This window comes from Ambystoma mexicanum, chromosome 7p (assembly GCF_040938575.1).
Source record: "Ambystoma mexicanum isolate Mex_15411 chromosome 7p, UKY_AmexF1_1, whole genome shotgun sequence".
NCBI classification, from domain to species: Eukaryota; Metazoa; Chordata; class Amphibia; order Caudata; family Ambystomatidae; genus Ambystoma; species Ambystoma mexicanum.
Genome location: NC_090939.1, coordinates 66,095,127 through 66,121,036, shown reverse-complemented (window position 1 = coordinate 66,121,036; position 25,910 = coordinate 66,095,127). Strand labels below are relative to the sequence as shown.

The 25,910-nt window shown below is 46.3% G+C and overlaps 1 protein-coding gene across 2 annotated transcripts in view; it reads left to right on the top strand.

Annotated features, from left to right (window-relative positions):
• Positions 1-25,910, top strand: part of LOC138525694 (T-cell surface antigen CD2-like) — a 186,209-nt gene that overhangs the window by 117,367 nt on the left and 42,932 nt on the right. For both annotated transcript variants that reach the window (XM_069635786.1, XM_069635785.1), the window contains one exon: positions 2,117-2,239. In XM_069635786.1, the coding sequence (XP_069491887.1) occupies positions 2,117-2,239 (123 nt within the window). The remainder of the gene's footprint in view (positions 1-2,116; positions 2,240-25,910) is intronic.

Sequence of the window (25,910 nt, the reverse complement as noted above, 5' to 3'; positions counted from 1 at the left end):
AATTACATTACCAGTTCCTAGACATGGGTGGTGGTCGTGGTCAACCATGCTGATTGCAGTGTAAATTACATTACCAGTTACTAGACACAGGTGGTGCTGGTGGTCAACCATGCTGATTGCAGAGTAAATTACATTACCAGTTCTTAGACACTGACGGTTGTCGTGGACAATCATGCAGATTGCAGTGTAAATTACATTACCAGTTCCTAGACACAGGTGGTGGTTGTGGTCAACCATGCTGATTGCAGAGTGAATTACATTACCAGTCCTTAGACACTGATGGTGGTCGTGGTCAACCATGCTGATTGCAGTGTAAATTACATTACTAGTTCCTAGACACAGGTGGTTCTGGTGGTCAACCATGCTGATTGCAGAGTAAATTACATGACCAGTTTTTAGACACTGATGGTTGTCGTGGACAGTCATGCAGATTGCAGTGTAAATTACATTACCAGTTCCTAGACACGGGTGGTGGTGTTGGCCAACTATGCTGATTGCAGAGTAAATTACATTCCCAGTTTTTAGACACTGATGGTTGTCGTGGTCAACCATGCTGATTGCAGTGTGAATTACATTGCCAGTTCCTAGACATGGGTGGTGGTCGTGGTCAACCATGCTGATTGCAGTGTAAATTACATTACTAGTTCCTAGACACAGGTGGTCCTGGTGGTCAACCATGCTGATTGCAGAGTAAATTACATGACCAGTTTTTAGACACTGATGGTTGTCATGGACAGTCATGCAGATTGCAGTGTAAATTACATTACCAGTTCCTAGACACAGGTGGTGGTTGTGGTCAACCATGCTGATTGCAGTGTAAATTACATTCCCAGTTTTTAGACACTGATGGTTGTCGTGGTCAACCATGCTGATTGCAGTGTAAATTACATTACTAGTTCCTAGACACAGGTGGTTCTGGTGGTCAACCATGCTGATTGCAGAGTAAATTACATGACCAGTTTTTAGACACTGATGGTTGTCGTGGACAGTCATGCAGATTGCAGTGTAAATTACATTACCAGTTCCTAGACACGGTGGTGGTGTTGGCCAACTATGCTGATTGCAGAGTAAATTACATTCCCAGTTTTTAGACACTGATGGTTGTCATGGTCAACCATGCTGATTGCAGTGTAAATTACATTACCAGTTCCTAGACATGGGTGGTGGTCGTGGTCAACCATGCTGATTGCAGTGTAAATTACATTCCCAGTTTTTAGACACTGATGGTTGTCATGGACAGTCATGCAGATTGCAGTGTAAATTACATTACCAGTTCCTATACACAGGTGGTGGTGTTGGTCAACTATGCTGATTGCAGAGTGAATTACATTACCAGCTCTTAGACACTGATGGTTGTCGTGGTCAACCATGTTGATTACAGTGTACTTACATTACCAGTTCCTAGACACGGGTGGTGGTGTTGGTCAACTATGCTGATTGCAGAGTGAATTACATTACCAGTTCTTAGACACTGATGGTTGTTGTGTTCAATCATGCTGAATGCAGTGTAAATTACATTACTAGTTCCTAGACACAGGTGGTGGGGTGGTCAACCCTGCTGATTGTGCAGTAAATTGCATTGCCAGTTCTTAGTCACTGATGGAGGTGCTGTTCAACCATGCTGATTGCAGTGTAAATTACATCACCAGTTCCTAGACGAAGGTGGTGGTGTTGGTCAACCCTGCTGACTGTGCAGTAAATTGCATTACCAGTTCTTAGACACTGATGGTGGTTGTGGTCAACCATGCTAATTGCAGTGTAAATTACATTGCTAGTTCCTAGACACAGGTGGTTGTAGTTGTAAACCATGCTGTTTGTTGAGTACATTGAATTACCAGTTCCCAGTCACAGATGTAAATGAAGACCCCCCATGTTGATAGTTAAATACATTAAATGACAAGTTTTTCCTCAAGGAAGGTGGCGAGGCAAGTCATGCTGATTAAGAAATTAAAACCATTCAAGGTGCTTAGTCGAGTTCAGGATGGGAGTCAGCCATCTTGTGCGGGGAATGAATGAACTACTTCTCTGACAGAGCTACCATTTCTTGCCTGCATCTGCATGGAGCCGAACACTTCAATGCTGGTTATAAAGGCAGTCTTTCTTCTTCCATGTCTAGGGCTGGACCTATTCCTGATCATTGCCATTGCGGGCTCAGGTGTGATCTTCATCATCTTCATCCTGTTGCTGATTTACTGTGCCCTGAGGTGTTGCGAAAGGCGTTCCATCAAACAGGGAGATGGTAAGAATCATCAGCTCATGTTGCAAGTGGGTGTTCAATCTCTTGGGTCTTGGTCTTTCTAGTAAATGTGACGTATGACAAAGTCACACAATATTGGTTGAGGTTCAAGCATGTTTCTTTATAAGAATACATGGTGGACTTGGAATACCCCAATTATACAACCTGTACATGTCATTATACATTCTGTGCATGTTGTCCTTGTCGTATATGCACTCTCTAGCGCAGTGTTAAGACTAGGCCTGGGCAAACCTTCTCAGATGAATGTCCAAGTTAGATTTGGGCAGGTTTTTGACTCCTGCCCTATTTTTCTCGCAGCCTGAATCTGCCTGACTCTCCCTGAGAGCCATCAATCCTGAGGGAGGTTCAGGCAGGTTTGGGTTCATTTGTTAGAAAAAAAAAACATGATCAAAATAACGTCAAAGGACGAGAAGGTTTAGGAGAAAGAGAGTGATGGGGCGAGGTTGGGTAGATGGTTTAGCAACAGGAAATGCTGCCCTGTGCTTTTGTGAATGCTATCCAGACTGGACAGCACATTAAGCTCTGCAGTAAGATATCTCAGCCGGTAAATGCAGCTGCCTCAGAGATGCATGTGTAACTGGCAGTTGCCAGAGTTGAATCTTGGTAAGAACAACTCAGCCTTTCGACCTTCTGTGTCAAGTTGAAGAGGACAATTGCAAGGTTTCGTGTCAGACAAGCAGGCACTTAGATGTCAGGCATGCTTGGGTCAGCCTTTCATTATTCAGGGGTTGATAAAGTGAGTATTATTGGGGTGTATGATATTACAACATATAGAATTCATTACAGCCATGGAACCCCAAAAAGCCCATAGCACTCGGGAAGAGTCAGTTATGCTTTAGGCGTGTATTATTTTTCATCCTGCTGAGTTTGATTCCATGAGGACCACTGAGGCTAATTATTCCATGATAGGGAGAATGCCTGGCTGCAAGCCAATAACCTTGAAAGGGACAGTTGGGCTGAGGAAGAGTCAGTCACATGTCAAGCATTCATGATGCAGACTTTCCTCCCTCTGCTTCAATGAATGTCATTTAGTTGGGTGAAGTCGCAATGCCCTGAGTTCTGTACCGGCGAAATGGTAGAACATAACTATAGCAAGTGTTTTATTCTCAAATATCATTTTTCTCAGCTGACTATAAAGAGTTTATTTTGGTATCTATGTCAAAGAAACAGCCAGACGTTAGTCAGCAAAAAACGTACCTCAGTGGCAGGAAGGGCTTTGACCTTTTCTATAAAAACTATAATTTGCTTTGTTTTAAAGATGTGCTGAAAGGGAAAAAAAAGACCTTTTCGATCCACTGTTAACAGCAGCATTTCATAAGCATGAAAATATCATGAGCTTAACCTGAGCTTCTCATCGGAATCTCTTAAACATTTGGCACAACTTCCAAATACAGTGAAGTTTACTGTTATGTGAAGGTCAGCTGACCATTTGCCCTGGCTTGTTTATGACCAGCAGTAAAAAGTGGGGGCACCTGTGTGACATGCCATGGGGTAATAATAACACCTGTTATTTCAGTGCTTAGAAGCGGGAGGAATCCAGCATGAAGCACTACAGAAGAACACAACATCTTATGACATCCCAGCAGCAAAGAATGACTTCCACTACCGCTGGACATACTTTCAAAGAGCGGACGGATACATGCTCCTGAGCTTTGCTCCCTCAATGCCTTCCAACTTACTTGTTCCTCAGTATTGGCACCCTGCCCCTTCAAAAGAGGAAGCTGTCACTAATTCACCAACAGCTTACCACAGACAACGAAGCAGCTTTTAATGGCGCCAGCAGTGACATAAGGAAGATATAGTAAAACTGTTCATTGTTTGCCATCAACTCTATGATATTTTCGATCAGGGACTCATTTCACCAAAATGCCAGGGGTAGCGGAAGTGATATCACACAACCCTTGACCCCTGATGACATCACAGGAAGTGATGTCATTTGACCCCACCCCAAAGTGATATTGCGGGAAGCGATGGAACACAACCTTTCACCCATTGACAAAACAGGAAGTGGCATCACATAGCAATGTACACTACGAAAAATATGGTTACGATATCACTATAATGTGATGTACATTTCATACCTGAATGGATCGCCATATATGGATCAGTGTGTATAGGCCTATATTACCAAATTACTCTGATTGCAAGCAGACGTCCATGACCAAATGATAATGATGTGTTATTATATAGAACTTAACTTAAGCGCTTTTCATAGAAGAAATATACTCCTAAATCACCCAACCTGTGTTGGTACTCATTTATTGACCTCAGAAGGATGAAAGGCTGAGTGAGGTATTTAAGAACAGACTAAATCAGTGACTCACCCCCTGAAGTGTGCCTGCAATAAACCTTTAATGAGCCTAGCAATTATTGAATAGATTTCCAAAAAGACAAATGATTTGGTATTCCTATTCTTTCTTATTTAGGGTCACTGCTGAAAGTGTTAGACTTGTGGCACTCCTGTTCTTATTTTTCTTCTTTTTTTAAGGGGCCTGAGCAAGAAGGTCAGCCACTCCAGAAGTAAAGAGCCACATGGTGCTGGCCACAGCCCAGGAGCTTGCATTGCAAAAACAAAATATATTTTTATTTTTTTTAGAGGTCGCAAGGGAGGCCTCAGAGGTCGCACTTGCGACCTCTGGCGACCCCCAAATGACATGCCTGTTCTCGATTTAGAGGTTTACCCCGTTGCTGAGCACCTACAATTCTACAATCTGCTTGACCAGGGGCCCAAGTGCACCATCCGCAGGTCTTGTATGCAAAACAAATCTCCCTGGGCCTGCAACCCTCAGGACGCTGCCTGCAAGCCTGGAAGCCATCTGAAGCACTGTTATTAGCTCCTATAGGAACATGTGACACACTTCCTCCCTTAGTTAGTCTTCCCTGGGCGTCCGACCCGGGTGTCTGTTGTTAAGCACCAGAAGCAGCAAAGGGCAGCTGCCTGTTTATGCCTGATAGGGGTGAAAAGGGCCTAGGTCCAGAATTCCTGCTGAAGCCAGGACTTTGCCGAGTGTACCCTTTTCCTGACTCCTGCTTCCATATATAGATATCCTTCCACCCATTGACCATCGTTTCACCACAGAGCTTCTGTTACCTCACATGACCAAGGAACATTGCCATTTTTGCCCCTGCTAATTCTCTTTTGGTTACCTATTGCCCCATTTTATCCCAACTCAGAACTTAACACCTGCATCTTCTCACCACCCATCCACCCCTTTCATCCTCCTACCCTTTCTCTTTCATGAGCGTCACTTTTCTTCATTTTCTTCACTTGCCTATTCTACCCTTTATCTAGCATCTTGATTTCGCTCCATTCCTCCTTCTACTCACTCTTCTCCCATTCTAACAGACCTGTTGGGAAGCACAGTGGAGCGGGGTTACTTATCAATAAGGCCCTGTCCACTGGCCCTCATCCCACTCTGACATCCTCTTTTAAAAATGACTACATTCAACTCCTCCCTTCTACTATAAATAGTATTTATTTCTGCTCTCCCCTTGCTCTGCACTTTCCACTTCTCCCCCCTCCCTTGCACTTTTCCCCAGCACCCTCTCCCAAGCACTTGCGCGCTCTCAATGCCACTGGGCCTAGTAAGATCGTTGTTTTATCTTCTCCCCTGTTCCCCTCCCTTGCCTTGTCGCGCTCTGAAACACATGTGCATGAGCGCGATATAAATAAAATATCAATTCAATTCAATTCAATTCAATACTTTTCTCACTGTTCCGGCTCTCTACCCTCCCCACTCCTCCGTCCCTGATCTTAACCTTCACCTTGAGTCACTACTTAACGACATCCCCACTGTCATGCTGGTGAATGTGTCATGAGGACAGGACGATGGAAGTGTTGGACACGGTGGAAACGCCATTAATTTACCCTTCACGGCACCCTGTGCAGCGTTCTAGCTGTTACGTTATGTGCGCTTCATATTGAGGTTAGCCACACCCCCTCCTTGCGTTGCAACTGTTTCCTGTTCCTTCGCTACACTGGTGCCTTTGGTTCCCGTGCCTTCTGTGTAATACCTCCCGTCTGACATTTCTCTTCCATAGTGTCGTGGTTCCTTAGCTCTATTTTTCCGCCTTTGGCGTTACCACTCTCGGTATCTTTTTTCTCTTTATGTGTATTTCCTCCGTTTCCCGGCCGCCGCTCGGCTTTTCACTTTCAGGCAACTCCGCCTCCTTCTCTCGGCATTTTCGTATTGCCTTTCTTCCGGGGCATCGTTACTTTCACCCTACCATTTTCACAGCTCATTCTAGCTTCTGGCTTTTTCACTGTGCATACTTTCTTTTTCTCCTCATAAACATTTGGGTGATTTCATCGGGATTCTATTTTTTTCTTTTTTTATACTTATGGTCTGCTTCTTGGTTTCTATTTAAGTCTCGTCTTTGCGGTATCACGTATAGCTTCACGGCTACGGGTATGTAGTTTCTTTTGTCTCTCTCCAGTTTTTCCTTACTCCCTACCTGCTGCCGATCCTTTATGAGATGGATGAATGAACCTGGTTTCCTCTGTCGGATGCTACGCTGGACCTGTTACCTGGCACTTACCGGATCCCCTGCTGCAGAACCTCTTGTCCTTATTTCCTCGCAGCGCTTACAATAGCGTACCTCAGTGACGAATTTCTTCCCGGAACTGAAAGATCGTTGGACTTCCATTCAGCCCTGTGCTCATTCGAACAATTCAGGGGTTTTTTCTGCCACTGGCTTTTTCCCCTAACAGGCTGTGCAGGGAATCATCCGCCTTGGTTGCTGTCTGCCTTCTTACACAACCACTGTGGCGAGTTCCCGGAACAGACCGTATCTCTTCTCTAAAAAAAAGACTCCGGACCGGACTACGCCATCTGCTGAGGCTGAAATATCTTCCTGCGAATCAGACACCGAATCACAGGTGAGCCCCATTATTGACAGATTGCAACGCCCAGTTATGGCCACAGCAGAGCAAGTCCAGGAGTTGATAAATGCGGTACAGAGTCTCTCCCTGGAGATGCAGGGAGTGAAGACGGAAAATGCCATGCTCCGACAGCTGGTAACCACCAGAGAACCCCATCTGTCCGACCTACCGCCTTTTTCTCTGGCGGTTGGCAAATTTGACGGAGCACCCAAGAAGGTTAAGGAGTTTTTGGATGCCTGCATGGTCTATTTTACATTCCGGCAAAATACATATGCCTCAGACCGCACTCGAGTGGGATTTCTCATATCGAACATTTTGGTTTTCGAGATTATCACTATAAACCGATTGGGAATGCCCTAGCATGGGCTACTCCATTGGTCACGTCCAACAATCCGGTCCTACAAGATTATAACGCCGTCACTAACCTGTTACGACAGTCTTTTGAACGCCAGGAGATCGGCTTCTCGGCGGGTGAAGCTATGTTTGACATCAAGCAAGGATCTACGGACCTAATGTCCTACATCTCAGCATTTAAGAGACTGGCAGCCGAAGTGGGTTGGCCCGAGACTGTGCAATATACTGCGTTCAGAAGAGGTCTACATGAAGATCTAAAAGATGAGTTGGCAAGGGTTCCTAGACCAGCTACGCTAGCCGAATTATTTTCTCTGGTTCTTCAAATAGACTATCGTATTATGGAACGTAAGACAGAGAAAAGGAAGGGCCGATCCCAGATATCCCCAGTTCCTGGACCCCCATCCTCGGCACCTCAAACATCCCACCGGGGAGGGGAAGAACCAATGCAAATCAGCACTGCCAGGGGCCCCCTTTCCTCCGTGGAAAGAAACAGAAGAAAAGAAAGAGGCCTTTGCATGTATTGTGCATCAGACGCCCACTTTATTAGGGACTGCCCGGAAGTACCCCCACGGCGTCGGGGAAACGACGGACCCCGGTTTTAGAAGGAGCCGCTTACTGGGGTGTAGTGAAAGGCTCACCTTGTGCTCAAACTTCAGGAGAAGATCCACATCTTATGGTTTTACAACTCACTCTGCAGTGGAATGATCAACCTAAGAAGAACGCCCTAGCCCTCCTTGACAGCGGAGCAGCTGGTAATTTCCTCGACGTAAACTGGGCCACACAAGAAGGCATCTGCTTGGTGAATAAGGAGGAGAAACAAAAGGTGGAAGGAGTGGACGGACGCCCCTTGAGTTCTGGACCCATTGTGCAAGCAGCGACCAACATCCAAGTATGTATTTCACATCACCAGGAAACCCTCGAATTCGATGTTATAAGAGCAGCACACTTTCCTGTAATTCTAGGGATTCCTTGGCTACGCCGACACAATCCAACGATAAACTGGTCCCTCAACACCATAAGGTTTGATTCTGAGTTTTGTGTCCAACATTGTTGTCTCCATAAGCAAACAGAAAGAGTTGCTGTCTCGTGCCCTTCAGTGGCTTCTGAATCTCTTCAGGTCCATCATGTCCATTCAGTATTTCAGGAGTATGCTGACGTATTTGAAGACTGATTACCTAAGGATCTACCCCCACACCGTCCTGAAGACTGTGTCATTGACCTGATTCCGGAGACTTCAGTGCCCTTTGGGCGCATGTTCTCCTTGACCATACCCGAAAAGCAAGCTCTAAGAACCTATTTAGATCAAAACCTACAAAACGGATTGATCCGGCCTTCGAAATCCCCAGCTGGGGCTTCTTTGTTTTTTATTGCCAAAAAGGATACTAGTGAACTGCGTCCTTGCATCGATTATAGAGGACTAAACAAGATCACTGTGAGAGATCGCTACCCAATGCCTTTGATCAAGGACATACTGGAAGCAGTCGAAGGGGCACGCCTGTTTAGTAAACTAGACTTAAGAGGCGCCTATCACCTCTTAAGGGTAAAGAAAGGGGACGAGTGGAAGACGGCTTTCCGTACCCCTTTTGGACTGTTTGAATACAGAGTTATGCCGTTTGGTCTAGTCAATGCCCCGGCAGCCTTCCAGAGGTTTATGGACCCTCTATTTGGTGACTTATTGTTTGTTTCAGTTATTGTTTACTTGGACGACATTTTGGTTTTTTCTCGTCACCCTCATCAACATCAGGAACATCTTACCGAGGTTATGAAGCGATTGAGGCGCCATCAACTCTTTGCAAAACCTGAAAAATGTCTTATTGCTGTGTCTTCTGTACCCTATCTAGGATTTATCCTATCCGAACAAGGCATTGAAATGGATCAAATGAAGGTCACGGCTATTCTCGAATGGCCCTCTCCTTCCACTGTAAAAGAAGTACAAGCCTTCTTGGGTCTCTCCAACTTTTATAGAAGGTTCATTCTCAACTTCTCTGAACAAGTACTCCCCATCACTGCTCTTCTGAAAAAAAACATCCCCTTCAGTTGGAATCACACGGCTGAACAAGCGTTTCAAGGATTGAAGAAGGCCTTTTGTTCCGCACCCATTTTAAAACAACCTGATCAAAGAATACCCTTCATTGTTGAAACAGACGCTTCAGCTGGGGCTCTGGGGGCAGTACTCAAACAAAAGTATAACGGGGTGGAACACCCTATTGCCTACCTCTCTCGCATACTAAACCCCAGTGAGTACAATTACTCAGTAATTGAGAAAGAGCTGCTGGCCATTAAAAAGGCATGCTCAGAATGGAGACATCTACTTCAAGGGTCAAGACACCCATTCGAAATATGTACCGACCATAGCAATCTCAAAGTATTACAACAAATGGAGTGCAGGAATTCCAGACAAGCCCGATGGGCTTATTTCTTTGCTCAATATGATTTTTACATTACCTACCTTCTGGGTAGCAAGAACATATTGGCAGACTGCTTATCTAGAAGTCCTTCTTCTTTCACCAGTCCACCTTTTAAAGGAGAAGGAATGTTCTCAGAAGTTCGATTTGTCCATTCGATCTCAAGGTTTCTTCAGAAAGTCAAAGAAACCTCCGTAGAGGCTCTCAAGCCTCTTCCCAGATGGATAAGAAACAAACTAACCAAGAAAGAAGGAATGTGGTTCCATCTAGGAAGACTCTTTGTACCCGATGCCAAACTACAAGAACGAGTCCTTCATTGGGGTCACAACTCTCGGATCGCAGGGCACAAGGGCTTCGCTGCCACATCAGACCTGATCCAACGGATGTTTTGGTGGCCATCCATGCTCTCTAACATCAAACAATTTGTTAATTCTTGTCCTATCTGTGCCAGAAGTAAGGCTATCCTTTCCAAACCGGCGGGGCTACTACTACAACCCAGACTACCAACTACTCTGTGGTCACATGTCTCCACAGATTTTGTAACCGATCTTCCGTTATCACAAGGATACACTGCAATTATGGTTACTGTTGACAGCTTCAGCAAGATGGGTCATTTCACCCCTCTGAAAGGAGTACCTTCGGCTCCGGAGATGGCAGGGTATTTCTCATAGACGTAATTAGACTCCATGGTATTCCGACTACCATTCTATCTGATCGAGGCTCACAATTCACTTCAACGTTCTGGAAGACATTATGTGACCTACTAGGGATTGAAAGAGCTCTCACTTCTGGATACCATCCCCAGTCAAATGGACAAACAGAGCGGCTCAATGCCACCATGGAACAGTACCTCCGCTGCTTTGTCAATGATCAACAAGACGACTGGGTGCCACTCCTCCCCTTGGCAGAATTCTCTTATAATAATACAGTACACTCAGCTATCAAGATGTCACCCTTCTTCTGCATTTATGGGCAACACCCCCGATCCTTTCCGATGGATAAGATCCAACCTTCGAACCTACCAACGGTGGATTCTCTGTTGGAAAATATCCACAAGACCCAAAAGACAGCTGTTATTAATCTACAAGAAAGCCGAGCCCGAAATAAACACCAGGCCGACCTACACCGCACCCAAAATCCTAACTGGCAAGTCGGGGATAAGGTCTGGCTCTCTACTAAGTACCTACCCAGATGGACTCATCCATCAAAACTGGCCCCCAAATATCTAGGTCCATATTCCATCACTGCTCAGATTAATCCAGTGGCTTTTCGACTAAAACTTCCTCAGCAACTCAGCCGAATCCATCCAGTATTTCACTCGTCCTTGTTGAAGTCATTTATCCCGGATCTTCACCACCGGAAGAAAAGGTTCCAGATAAAGAGCAGGGAACCTGACCCAGAAGTCTATGAAGTAGACAAGATCCTGGACTCCAGGTATTACAGAGGCAGACTTCAGTACTTGATCCGGTGGAAAGGATACTCTCAGGCTGAAGACTCCTGGGAACCCGTGACCAGTATTTCAGCTCCCAGATGTGTATGGCAGTTTCATGCCCTTCATCCCGGTAAACCCGGGGTAGGTGCCCCTAGAAGGGGGCATACTGTCATGAGGACAGGACGATGGAAGTGTTGGACACGGTGGAAACGCCATTAATTTACCCTTCACGGCACCCTGTGCAGCGTTCTAGCTGTTACGTTCTGTGCGCTTCATATTGAGGTTAGCCATGCCCCCTCCTTGCGTTGCAACTGTTTCCTGTTCCTTCGCTACACTGGTGCCTTTGGTTCCCGTGCCTTCTGTGTAATACCTCCCGTCTGACATTTCTCTTCCATAGTGTCGTGGTTCCTTAGCTCTATTTTTCCACCTTTGGCGTTACCACTCTCGGTATCTTTTTTCTCTTTATGTGTATTTCCTCCGTTTCCCGGCCGCCGCTCGGCTTTTCACTTTCAGGCAACTCCGCCTCCTTCTCTCGGAATTTTCGTATTGCCTTTCTTCCGGGGCATCGTTACTTTTACCCTACCATTTTCACAGCTCATTCTAGCTTCTAGCTTTTTCACTGTGCATACTTTCTTTTTCTCCTCATAAACATTTGGGTGATTTCATCGGGATTCTATTTTTTTCTTTTTTTATACTTATGGTCTGCTTCTTGGTTTCTATTTAAGTCTCGTCTTTGCGGTATCACGTCTAGCTTCACGGCTACGGGTATGTAGTTTCTTTTGTCTCTCTCCAGTTTTTCCTTACTCCCTACCTGCTGCCGATCCTTTATGAGATGGATGAATGAACCTGGTTTCCTCTGTCGGATGCTACGCTGGACCTGTTACCTGGCACTTACCGGATCCCCTGCTGCAGAACCTCTTGTCCTTATTTCCTCGCAGCGCTTACAATAGCGTACCTCAGTGACGAATTTCTTCCCGGAACTGAAAGATCGTTGGACTTCCATTCAGCCCTGTGCTCATTCGAACAATTCAGGGGTTTTTTCTGCCACTGGCTTTTTCCCCTAACAGGCTGTGCAGGGAATCCTCCGCCTTGGTTGCTGTCTGCCTTCTTACACAACCACTGTGGCGAGTTCCCGGAACAGACCGTATCTCTTCTCTAAAAAAAAGACTCCGGACTGGACTACGCCATCTGCTGAGGCTGAAATATCTTCCTGCGAATCAGACACCGAATCACAGGTGAGCCCCATTATTGACAGAATGTTAACCTTCCGAAGTCCCCGCAGCCACCTACCTTGAACTTAACTCCCATCTATCTGACCACCCCCTCAACTCCCTCAATGATCAGCCTACCCACACTGGTGGGAACTCTCTTGACCTTCTATTTCCCTCTATTCACTCTCCTTCTCTGACCAGTCCATTGTTCACTTTAACATGTTGGTCCCTCCACCTTCTATTTATCCGCTCCCCCCTTCAATAACTAAGAGGACATTCAGGCAGGACTCTCTTGTCTCTTACCTTGTCCAGATCTCTTGCTTGTCTATCTAACCTTTTCAGGCCTCTTCTCTTCACCATGCTTTTTCGGACTTTCACAATGGGCCTATGACTTAATTTGACCAACACTATCCTGCTCGCACTTTCACTCTTTCCCGACCCATCCTCAGCCTTTGATCACCTCCAAAATTCAGACCCTCAAAAGAAACCTGAATCGTGAACTACGTTGCAGGGACAAATTGCGGACTCCTACCCTACAAAAGTGTCCTTGCTGCCCTCACCTCTGCACTGGACTGTTTCACAAACCTGATCTCCTTTCGCAATCACACCCAAAAATGTGTATCTACCTCCAAGTTTGTTTACACCTCCCAAGCCAATATACATTGTCTCCCCATTTCTGCTAATTACTGTGCTCACTTCTTTTCCTCTAAAACCTGGAAAATATGTGACACTCTCACAGCCCTCCTCTCTCTCCATCCCTACCTATTACCCCTTCTACCCCTTCTACTCTTGACTATTTCTCCCCTAACTATCCTATTGAATTAGCTCCCATCCTTCACAGCGCCAACCTAGGTAAGATTTGTGCTTTGGAGGGAGTTGTTTCCCAGTCACCTGCAATTGAAAAAAGTGTGAGAATACAAGTACCAGAATCCTTAGAGACATCAATGTGAATTAACCTGAAACACCTGAAAAGGAACTGTAACTAGACACGCCTGAAAAGGAAAAGAAACGCAGCCTCCCTGATGATTTATGGAGTCAAGAAAAAGTTTGGAGGAGAAGACAATGGGCCTCATTACACGGTAGGCGGTGGACCAAGGTGCTATTAGCACCTTGGTCCATGCCGGTAAATTACCGGCACCCCCTTGGCGGAAAGGGGAATTACCACCCTTCTCCAAGGTTGGTGGGGCAGTAATTCCCCCTTCCACCATTGCTCTTCCCCATTCCCATTTTTGCCCCATATGGCATAATGGGAATGGGGAAGGTGCTAATTACGGTACCGCAAATTTGCGGTGCTGTTATTAGCACCAATGTCCCTTTAACGGTGACCGTTAACCCTTACCGCCGTCCGTGTAATGAGGCCCAATTTGTTGCTACAGCAGGAAAACTTGACTGGGAACCAGAGTGTGCGCCTTGTCATCATTCTTAACGGCGACAACCTATATTGCACTCTTATTGGTCCTTTTGGTCCCCAAATGGTCAATGACTTAGTCTCAATTACTTGCCCTTATCCTTTTGGGCTCATTAATCTCTCTCTCCCCGCTGGACTCTTCCCTGCCTCCTTCTAATCTGCAACTGTCTTACCCCTCTTGAAGAAACCCTCTACTGACCAAAATGGGCCAGAAAACTATTGCCCAGTTTCCATCTTTCCCCATTATTCAAAGGTCCTTCAGCGGGAGGTCATCGACCAGATCACTAAGTAACTTGAGGATAATGGCCTTGGAGATTCACTTCAATCTGGCTTCTGTAGTAAACACTCCACTGAGATTGCACTCGTTTATGTCTCCATCTTTCTCTCTGATACTCACCACTCGGAACTCTCTTCTATAATCATCCTTTTGGGCTTTTCTTCCACTTTCAAAACTGTTGATCACTCCACCCTCCTCCTCCCTCTCCAGGACCTCCTTGGGTTTTGCAAATCTGCTCTTGCCTGGATCACCTCCTACTGGAAAGGTTGTTCCTTTAAAATCTCCTGGAACTCGCAAACCTCTGACCCCACACCTCTTCCTGTTGGCATCCCCCAAGGATCAGTCCTTGGACCTCTGTGCTTCACCCTCTATACCTCCTACGTTGGAAGGCTTATCTCGTCCTTTGCATTTTGCAGACACTCAAATGTTTTTCTCCTTTCCCTTCTTCACCAGAGCCACCTTGGAACGGATTGTGAACGGCCTCACTACAATACGTCACTGGATGGCTCTCCGCTGCCTTATGCAGAACTCCTCAAAAACAGAAGCCATCTTTCTCCCAATTCCATCCCTCTCCTCCCCTCTCCTGTCTCCTTCCTAGCTGACCTTCTTTCTCCCTCATCCACGGCTCACAATCTTGGGACCTCTTTGATAGAGACCTCCAACTGCAACAATTCATCACTGCCTCTGCTGCTCATATTAACCTGCTCAACATTCAGAAAATTCACCCTTTTTTACTAATCACTTCATGAAATCTCTAATGTCCACCCTTGTGCTCAGAAAAATGGACTATTGCTTAAGAATAATCCATGGCCTTCCTCTCTACTCCCTCCACCCTCTCGACAAAGTCTTCAGCTTTACTAGACACACTCTCTACAACTCATGCAGATCCTCCCCCACTTCTATCTACCGACAGCATGCTGGTTGGCTCTCCATGTACAACCACTATCTTTTCAAGCTCCTTCACCTAGTCTACAAAGCTATCAATGGCCTAGCTCCTCAGTACTTGCCTGATTGTATTTCAGTCTGCACACCTTCCTGTTCCCTCCAATCCTCCTTTGCACTTAACCTTGCTGCCCCATGCCCTCCCTGTGGCTCCTTTAGTTTCTGATCGTTCTCCCTACTCGCCCAGATCCACTGAAATCCATTGCCTATAACAATCAAAGCCAGCCCAAGTGCGGCTGAAAACTTCACTTACTTGCTAAAGAAGGTGACCTGACTATGCTCTCTTCTAGCCTCCCTACCTGACTCCATCACTTCCTCCAGTGATGCTTAATAATGTAATTGTGTATGTTTAATTAGTACCCTTCTTCAGTTTGGAGCTCTTGCCCTCTTAGGTTAATGTTACCTTTCTTACTATTTTCTTATGTATATTTTTTTTCTGTTTGTTTTGTTTTGTCCCTGGTATTTGCCCTACTTTTTTACATACTCATGAACTGGCTCACCACTAGTTCTTATCGTTGTGCTATTGCACAGGCACCCTTCATTGGAATGCCGGCACCATCTATAAATATGTTATTGCAAATAATTTCTGATCGAAATTGACATTGGTGCTCTTCAAAAAAATAGAAATACAAATACATATCGCAGTGTGCCTGTCAGATCACTAGTTACCTGTGACATGAAGATATCATCACTCCCAATCCCAAGAAATTGTTCTTGATGTTTTTATGCCCTGTGAAATGGAAGAGGCACAAACAGTGGTGGACTAGCAAATTAGTTTGATTTAAGCTGAGCTGTAAAGGCAAATATGACTCTCTTTTTTCAACTAAATCTTTGGCAGTAATGTTGGGAGGAGACTGTTATATTAGACTCCTATTGGTGAATGTTTATAATTCTTATAGTGGCCTGTTTCATATCTTATTAATAGATGAATTAAGCAGAGAAATTAACCCAGGGGGCGAGCAAGATGTTCAAAGGCCCCTGCTTCTCATGGAGGATATTTTAATCTCAAACCGGGCAAATCCTCATCGGCCAGTTTTTCAGTGTTTGAGTAGGGCACGGCAGACCGCCCCCGCGATCGGGATATAACCATGAATATGACCGGGGAGTTGAGGAATTTGGTCACCACCCAGTGAATTGAAGGTTTACATCTGATATTCTGGTGGATAATACCTTCACTAGTAGTCAGTATACTAGGACCATCAACTCTTTTTTTTCAGTTCCGATTGCACAAGATATTAGATTTGTCTGTAATAAGGAGAGTGGAGCGTGATCAAAATCCTTTAGTACTTTCCATCCTGCTTGCTGACTTCCAATCTAGGCATGCAGACTGCAACCAAGTCCTCTGCCTGGTGTTCATGGCACGGGACAGTACCAAGCCACCTGGGCTTGACACTGGCCTTTTAAGGACTAGCCCAGAGACAGGGTATGTCCTTATCGACCCTGGGGATAATTCCAACCTTCCCTTGTGCTCCAGAAAAATCAACTGAACAAGGGGGTCCTCTTTAAGGAATTTGAGGAGCAGTGGTCCCATGGAGCTGGCAACAATGGCAACCCTTGCACGGGTTTCAGAAACCACCATTAAATATTCAAAAAGAAGAATATCAGCGAGGAATCCGAGAACCAGTCAATCAGTGCTAAGCCCAGAGAGGGAACTGGAAAACACCATCCGGGAAGCAACCTACAAGCCATCCTCAACAATATCAACCTAGAGAGGGAGTTGGGAATTCCGCGATGATGCACATATTTTCTAAGGCTTGTAGTCCAGCAGTCACTAAAGGCCCACACCGGCCCAGTGAACTTCAACTCTTCAACTCTCAAGCCTCCTATACTAAGTCAGCACACCTGATTCCTCTTACTCCAAAGAGAGGCTGGATTATTTGAGTAGAAGATGGAAGAATCCAAGAAGAAGGTTGGATATTTGAACAAGGGGTTGTCCGAGTCAAGGGAAGGGCCAGGTGGTTGTTGGAGGAGGCTGGAATGTTTAAGGAGGGGGCATGGGAGAGATAGGAGGAGGACAATGGAAACTTGGTGGGGGCAGGAGGTTTGTTAGAGAAGGTGGTTGGATGAGAGATGCAGGAGAGTACAGAGAATAGGGGTGGAGAAGGGTCACTAGGATTTTATAGGAGAGACAAAGGAGGTGAAGGAGGCGAGTACTACGGATAGGGTTGGAGAAGACACTGAAATTGTGGAGGAGAGTTGTCAAGTAAAGACAGAGATCATTAAAGAGATCCAGTATAGCCAGGCGGAGGTGGGGCTCAGAGGAGCAAAGGAGAGACACAGAATGAGGAGGAAGAGGAAGTAGGCCGAGAAGAACAGTGGTTGAGAAAACAGAGACAGCGTTCAGCAGGAACGGAGAGAGAGAGAGAGAGAGAGAGGGGCTCATTTAAAGATATCAGATGGAGACAGTGGGAGAATGGGGAGACTGGGGGAGTTTGAAAGTGCAAGGTGGCTTTAGAGAAATCCAGGTTTACAGACAGCTTCAGGAGGTATGAGAGAGTTTGGGTGACCCCACACCGGCATTAATGGCCCAGGGATGAATGGGTCAGTGGCAGAGCAGGAGGCCAGCAATTTAGCCTGAGCCAGCACACTCTCCACAAGAAACGTTGATGCGCTCTTCCAGCGGCACAAAAATAACTGTTATGCACTTTACCATCACTAGGGTTTGGCAATCTGGGAAGACCCCTGGAGATACCACTGCAGCCTTAACCCGAAGGCCAATAAAGGGAAGGATAGAAGCTGAATTGGGAAGTGGCCACTACAGGGAGACGCTGATGAGATGTAAGAGCGTTTTTAATTACCTTCATGGACCCTCTTTGTTATGTTGGCCGCAGCCTGTACCCCAACCCTGCAAGAACCCCAGCTGTACTTTGTGTTTAATATGGTTTTCTGTTGATACCCAGCGGCCTCCCTGACAGGACGGAGAGCTTATAGTTGCCACTGTCTGACACAGAGAAGAGGGTGAGATGTTGGCATGTGCCTGGGGCACTGAATACCTTATGAACTACATTAAGGGCAGACAATTCTGCCTCCATACTGATCACAAACCTGTGGTCATAGCCTTAGCCCAGGAAAAATGAGGAAAACCACCTACTGCCTGGCCAGGCTCACAGCCAAGTTGCAGGAATTTGTGTTCGCAATTGACGCGTATGCGCCAGGTTGTCCAAACAAACAAGCAGACTGCCTCTCATGTTTACCCACATAACAGATTTGCAGCAAGGAGTGGAACACAAAAGACAGTGTAGAGAGCCACCATTCAAGATGTGTCCGATGCCACATACGCCTGCATCTCAGAACATGAATGATGCAAACGTTCAACTGATCAACTGCGTAAGGAAAGAAAGGATGGCCCTCAGAAGGAAATCTCCCACAGGTTCTTCAGCCCTATTAGGAAGTGGAATTACACCCAGAGAATATTACCTAGTTTGGCAAAATTACAAACTTATTTCCCCAGCATCGTTGATAAAGACCTTGCTCACCATAGCTCAAGAAGGCCATTGGGGCCTTACACTGTCCAAGCGCTGCTTGATTGAGAAATACTGCTGTCCAAGCTTGGACAGAAATATGGAATGCCAAATTCCAGCATACTCCGGAAGAGGCTAGAGCACTTAGTGTCAATTGCCTCGATGCTGGTCAGCGAGTATTGGCTACTGACAGAGGGACCACTAACTCCACCATAGGTGTCCTCCCCAATGCCTTGATGAGAGGATGCACAGTCCACACCAAACTTACTCCTGCATGGAACAACTCAAGTACCCCTAACCTGTCCGGTTACCACGTCCATTGATGGTTTTCTGTTATGAAAGCTGGCGGCTTTGGCTAATTTCCAGTTCACACTTCATTGCATCTCTCGAACACAGATAAGTGTGTTAGGAGTCATTTATTGAAGCAGACCGTCCTCAATCAGTAACCCTGTACACTCCTCCCTCCTTAGCTCAGGTGATGTGTCAGAAATTGGCATTAGAAATATTGTGTGGCCCGGTCACTCTTGCTGTGTAGGTCTTCTACGCGCAGTACAAACAGTGCATACTAGCTGGTTATCAATCTGGGAAGACCGCCTGTGCCGAGGACTTCCCCTTTTACTAAAGGCGAGCGTGCATCTGACGTAAGACGCAGAGTGCATGTACGCGGGTCAGTGAGTGATGACAATCTGGGCCTTGGTGCAACATAATCATTTTTGCAACACACTCACATTTTGCCGCTCATCAATGTTAATCACATTATTTGTGGTGCAGTCCAGCACCAATCCCTCTGGCGGGGTGTTGCGTTGTAGTTGATATCGAGTTGGCAGTCCAGCCGGTGTCGTAAAGAGGATGCTTCCTGGACCGACCTCACTGGTATGGAACGTGGTGTGTTCATAGTTGGGTCATGAGGCTCAGGAAGCAGGAGAATCTTCTGCGTCCTGGTCCTTCAGCCAATCATTGTGATTCGCTCATGGCTTAAGGTTTGGTTAGCAGTTCCTTGCATTAGGAGATGTTCAGGCTCGCCGTATTTGTTGTTTCAGATCCTGTCCCCAACGTGTCATTCCGATACATCACCAGCCAAGGTTCTGCTTCTAAAGGAGTCTTGAACTTGCAGTGGGGATGAAGATCCTTGACTATCACTTGTGAAGCGGCCACTTAGACCCCCTCCTTTGTCCACTCATCTGCCAATTGTTGGTTTGTATTTCTGCTCAATATCCAGTGGACTTGAGTCTACTGGGTTCCTGAGCAGGTCTGGCGAAAGCCACTACCCTTCTCAGAAACATGGCTGCTGGGGAACACCCATTGGAGACATGAGGGGTGTTTCAATATTCCCTTCAGGGTCTGACTTGTTGTGTTACGATCTATAGTATTGTTTTTAGATGATGCACATTAAATACTCTACTTCCCCATTAGCGCGTGCCCAGTGACGTGTCATTTTCCAATGGTGTATGCCTAATTCCTGTAGGTATGTCCTCCACGGATGGCTTTGGAATTGGAGGCTTGATGTCCGTCGTCTCTCTTGGGGTCGCCTGGGTCTTAACATTTCCCTGGTGTGTGATGTGGGATAGCCAAATCACTGTCTTCATGCGACTTTGGTGAAACATGATCCTGTTGTCACAAGTGAGGATGATAGCTCACTCTTGACAGTGAGAAGGGCGTGAAGGGTCTTACGCGTCTCTTCATTGGGACGGCTGCTCTCCGGTAGGATGTTATTCCACTTGCCTGTTGGCAGCGCCAGCATGGCTTGTAACTACTCATCTTCCTGAGCACTGTGCGGATTTCCTCTAATGATAGTGTGATGGGGCTAGCTCTTTCCAACATCAGCCTCACATGCTCTTTAGGGTGATATGCATCCTAATATTCTTTTTTCGTGGCAGCCTGCAGTGTTTAAACAGATAATCGGCTGAGTCTTAGGCTCCACAGCAATATTCGGTTTTGTATTGACACTCTCGTAGCTGGAGCGCTCATTTTCCAATCCTTGGAGGAGGTCAATGCACTGATCGTGTGAAGAGGGATATTAATGGTCGGTGATTGGTGAAGACTTTGAAAGTATGTCCATATGGTCCCACATGGAAGTGGTGATGCCACCCTCCCACAATATGGCACTGGGTTCCTTCTCAATTTGAGAGTATTGTTGCTCTACTGGCGTGTGCGATGGTACCATTGGAGCTGGTCAGTTCCGTCTGTACAAGGATGGCCTCTTACCTACATGGACTGGCCCCTACTATCAGTTGAGCTTGTTGATGTGGATCAACGTAGACCACAGTCATCTCAGTAGACAGTGTCTCTTTGATGAGCTGAAAGACTTCTTATTTTTGGGAGTAAGGGGCAATTCCAATCCGTGTTGTTTTTAAGCAGTGCCCTTAGAGGAAGCTGCACAGTTCAATGACATTTTGGGAGGTCTTGGCCTTTCTAATGTCCTCTCCCTTTTTGGGAACAGCAGAGACTATCTGAACATACATGTTCAGTGACCTCCAGCTTGTTCTTGTGAAATTCACATTTTTTTGTGCAGGGTCAAGATCTGTCCCACAGTCTATGGGGTACAAATTTCAATCGATTGTGAGATTGTGTTTTACTCTCGGTAAAAATCAGGATAGCATTGTTAACACTGATGAACCCTGGGAGATAGACCTAATGACGTTCTGAAAAACATTGACAGCAGACGACACCACAAAACTCAGCCTCCTATTGCTCCGTAGGTCCATGTGTGTTGAGAAGGTGCTGATGTCTCGAGAGTCGGAGCTTGGGGAACCATTTGGCTCCACTCAGATCTACCGCAGTGTCATCTATGGTGGGCCTTACATGTCAGCCACGCGTGAGGGCTTTAATGGGGAGCTGCATCGCCACTCAAATGCAGACTTCACTGAGATGTTTTGTATTCTTGGTTACCAAAATTGGCGAAGCCCATGGTGTCGACCCCTGTACTTTTTGTTTTGTTTAACCAAGTTTTTATTTGCAGCAAATCTCAAGCATCATATCAACAACAATATGAAGATGATCAACTTTAACAGATATAACATCCCATTATCCTACAACAGTCAGCACCCTTTAATACTAGAACTTTCTGATTTGGTTTCGCTCTCTTAACTTGACTTCCCGGAACTTCCTCCTCTGGCAACATGCCAAGTGGCCGCAATTTCTTGGGGATATATAAATGATTAGCACCTGGGGAAGGGGGCGCTTCGCTCGTTAACTCCGGCTGCCGGGCCATTACCCCCCTCAGTGTAGCCCGTGGAACGGGTTACCACATTAATATCTTGCAGGGCATACATTATGAAGGGCAGCCCTATCCTATTAAATTACCTAGCTATGGCCTTGACTATTGCTGTCATCTTCTCCATACCGAGAGCGTCCCACACTTTATAATACCATTATAAGTCTGATGGGATCTCCGACTCGTCCAGTACTGCGCAAGGCATCTCTTTGCGCATATCATAAGGCTAGTCTACATCATGTATGCTTTCTCTTGTCATCTTGGTTCCTCCTCACGTGGTACATCCAATAGTTCCAATGCAATGTCTATAGGGAATCCTACTATCTCAATGAGTCTTGATTTAATCTCCTGCCAAAAATGTGTGAGTTGTGGGCATCCCCACCACATATGACTCGCAGTCCCCGCCATTCCACATCCTCTCCAGCACAGGGGGAGTTCTTTGCATATTTGTTATGCAGCTTCTCAGGTCTATAGTGCCACCTGTGTATTATTTTAGATTGTTGCTCTTGGTTCTAAAAGCCCTTATAATTCTTGAAAGCTGCTCCCACCTCCCTATTCCACTCCCCATCTGTTACCGCCCTGCGTGTTTCCCTTTCCCGCTTTACTCTCATGCCTAATGCTTTTGGCTCCCCAGTGTCCATCCAAAATTCTATGCATGGCCAAGATAAAGCCTTCATTCGTTTCGCTATTGCTGAACGCCATTTCAGGCGCTCTTTGTGCCCTCGCAGCATCCTCCGCTATCACCTGTCATGTAGCCCAATGTTTGAGTTGCTGATATGCATATACACCGTCTTCTTGTAGATCAAATTCCCTGCGATATTCCTTAAATGATTTAAACCTTTGACCATGGCAAAAAAAAGTCTCTGAGCTCCCTCAGCCCCCCTGCTATCCATCTATGGAACCTTTTGTAATCTTTCCCAGGGGGGAAGCCAGATTCCCAAATATCAGGAGGTCTTCAGGGAAGGCCAGGGTGGTGACATACCCCCCTTTGTTTACCCTATACGGGTATATGGCACGGGTAGTATAGCTTGGAAGCAAGACGACGCAGAGCAACACAGGTCCGAATCCCGGGTCTGAGCTTAGAAGCCTCTTTGGTATTAAGCGTGTTATAAATAACCAAATACAATTATAATATCATAATACCAGACTTCTAGTGTGCCTCTTGCAATGGGGTTTGCCCTTAGAGCTCTTGGTCAATCCACTTTTCTCACCCAGGGTATCTTCCAAATATGCTCCCCCGCCACCGCCTGCTCCATCTGAATCCAGCTCTTCTCTTCTGCTCCCATAACCCATTCTGCTATCGCTCTCAGCTGTGTGGCTTAGTAATATTTCAGTATGTTCGGGTATCCCACTCCCCCCATCGTTTGGTACCGTACAGTACACTCTTATTTATTCTCTGTGTCTTTCCTTTCCAGATAAAGTTCAGAATATCCCTCTGAATACCTTCCAGAACCGACGTTGGTTCTGGGATCGGTAGCGCTTGGAATATATACAATATCCTGAGGAGCACATTCATCTTTAGGATGGCTAGTCTCCCCTGCCAAGACACATAGGGCCTCATTTTAAGGCTGGCGGCCGCAGTACGACCGGTACCGGTAAGGCACCGGCACCATTCATACCGGCCCGCCACATTACGAGTTCTGCTCACGGGTTCCTGACAGCCCGCCAGATCTTACCTGCCGGGCTGTGCGGCACCCGTAAGCAGATCTCATGATTGCACCGGCACCGTTAGAAACGGTGCCGGTGCAACCATGCTTCCCACCCCCATTCTGCCCTATGGGGTAGAATGGGGATCGGAAGCCCGGCATTACCGCCTCCTGCGAATGGGCAATTACCGGCCCACTCATCTCGTAATGGGCCGGTTATTGCCCAATTGCGGGAGGCGGTGCCGGTAGCGAGCATGGCGGTAGCCGTGCCTGCCATACAGGCACGGCTACCGCCATGCCCGTAATGAGGCCCATAGAGTCTTCCATCGGGCAAGGTCCCCTTTTATCTGACTTATCAAAGTTGGCCAATTAGCTTTGAACTACTGTTGTAACTTTAGTGTTATGTGCACTCCCGGATATTTAATAGATATTGTAGCCCATCGAAAGGATGCCTCTTGTTTAAATTGACTACTTTCCTCCTCCCCCACTGATATATTTAAAATGTTTGATTTTGTGGTATTCACTTTAAAGGCCGAAGCCCAGGAGAAAGATGTTATCTGTCTTGGGAGTATAGCTCAGGGGCAACGTGCTCGCCTTGGAAGCAAGATGACACGGAGAAACACAGATTCAATCACCGGATCCACACTTAGAAACCTCTGAGTATTAAGTGTGTTATAAATAACCTATCATTTCATACCTCTTGTATTATTCCCCTAAGCGATCTGCTGGGGTTCGCTACATCAGTAGGACGTCATCCTCAAATAGACATATCTTATGGTTTCTACCGGCACACTTGATTTCCCGTATATCCTGTCTCTCCCTTATTCTGTGGGCAAACGTTTCCATTACCATTGCGAATAGCAATGGAGAAAGCGGCCATCCCGGCTTGGTTCCCCTTTTTATCGCAAACGTTGCCGTCAGCCTTCTGTTTACCTTTATTCTTGCATCATGTGACCTGTAGTTTTCCCGCACCATTTTGGAGAAGAGTGGCCCCATCCTCTGTAATGCTTTGAACAGGAAGGCCCAGTTTACATGCTTTCTTGGCATCTAGTGCCGATAGCAGCGCCGACTCCTTCTCACGAGTCCATTCTGCCTGGTCTATTATTTGCAAGGTATGCCTGATATCATTAAATGCACTTCTTCCCTGAATCAAACTTGATTGGTCCTGCGGTATTAGAGCAGGCAACACCCCTTCCAGTCTTGTGGCCAACACTTTCGTATACAATTTCTATTGTGAGCTATTGGCCTAGAGGAGGAGCTCAGCTGGGGATCCTTACTCCAGTTTGTGTATGAGAGTGACATGGGCCATATCCATCGAAGGTGCTATTCTGCCTTTCAATCTAAATTCATTGAACAACTCTGCCAGTATATGGGCTCAGCTGCAGGCTGAACATTTGATAGAATGTTGCTAGTTAGGCGTCAGCCCCCGGGGCCTTGTGTCATTTTAGCCTATCAATGTCTCGTCTCACTTCCTCACCCGTTATCGGTTCTTCCGAGCCCTTCGCCAGCTTTGGACCCTTATAGCTCGCTAGATACTAATTTTGCACCTCTTCATCGGATTGGATCCTCTTTGTACAATGCTTCTGAGAAGTCCCTCATTACTTTCCTTTTGCCTCCCTCTGATGTAGCCAGGCGTTCCCTTGGGTCCTTCAGGCATTCTACAGAGGACTTTGGTCCCTGTGCTTTTTTGATGACTCTGCCTCCTCCCTCTTGTCCAACACACCCTCCACTTTTTTAAGTGTCACATTGCCCTGGGCTGCACAGTCAGATCAGTGTATAGTTTATGTTCTTGCATTTCAGGTGCCCAACACCTTCACAGATGATGACAAATTCTTCTAACAGACAGTTCTTCCAGTTCTGAGGCTCTTCTGCTGCTGGCAAAGTGTAGGAGTCTTAGCACTTCAAACATGTCAGACATGTCGTTGCCCAAAAGCGTGCATGTGCCATTATCAGCGATGAAGACGTTGGCGGTGGCGCACTTAGGACCAGGAGCTATCTTGATGCAGAGCCTGCTTTGCTGCGGGATGGAGACCAAACTGCTGTAATCATACTTCTTGGTTGAGGTTTTGCTTTATTTTGGTCGAGGCCTGAGGTGACTGACTGCTTCTTTCACTTAACCTTGATTAAGCCTCCTGTGTCAATTAGCAGTGTGATTTCTAGGCCTTGCACGTGCAATTTACACTAAAAGTGCAAGTGCCATTTCCACGGGTTGGTATGAGACATTTAGGGTGGATGGAAATGTGTGGTAATGTGAGATTGTGCTCACTGAACTTGGGGGAAAGATCTAGACGGATCAAGATATTGAATAGGGTTTACTGGAGCCCGGGGAGGATGGTGAGGCGTGGAATGACAGATTCGGATGATTGTTGGAAGTGTCTAAGTCAGGTAGGTACATTGTAGCACATGTTATGGCACTGCTCT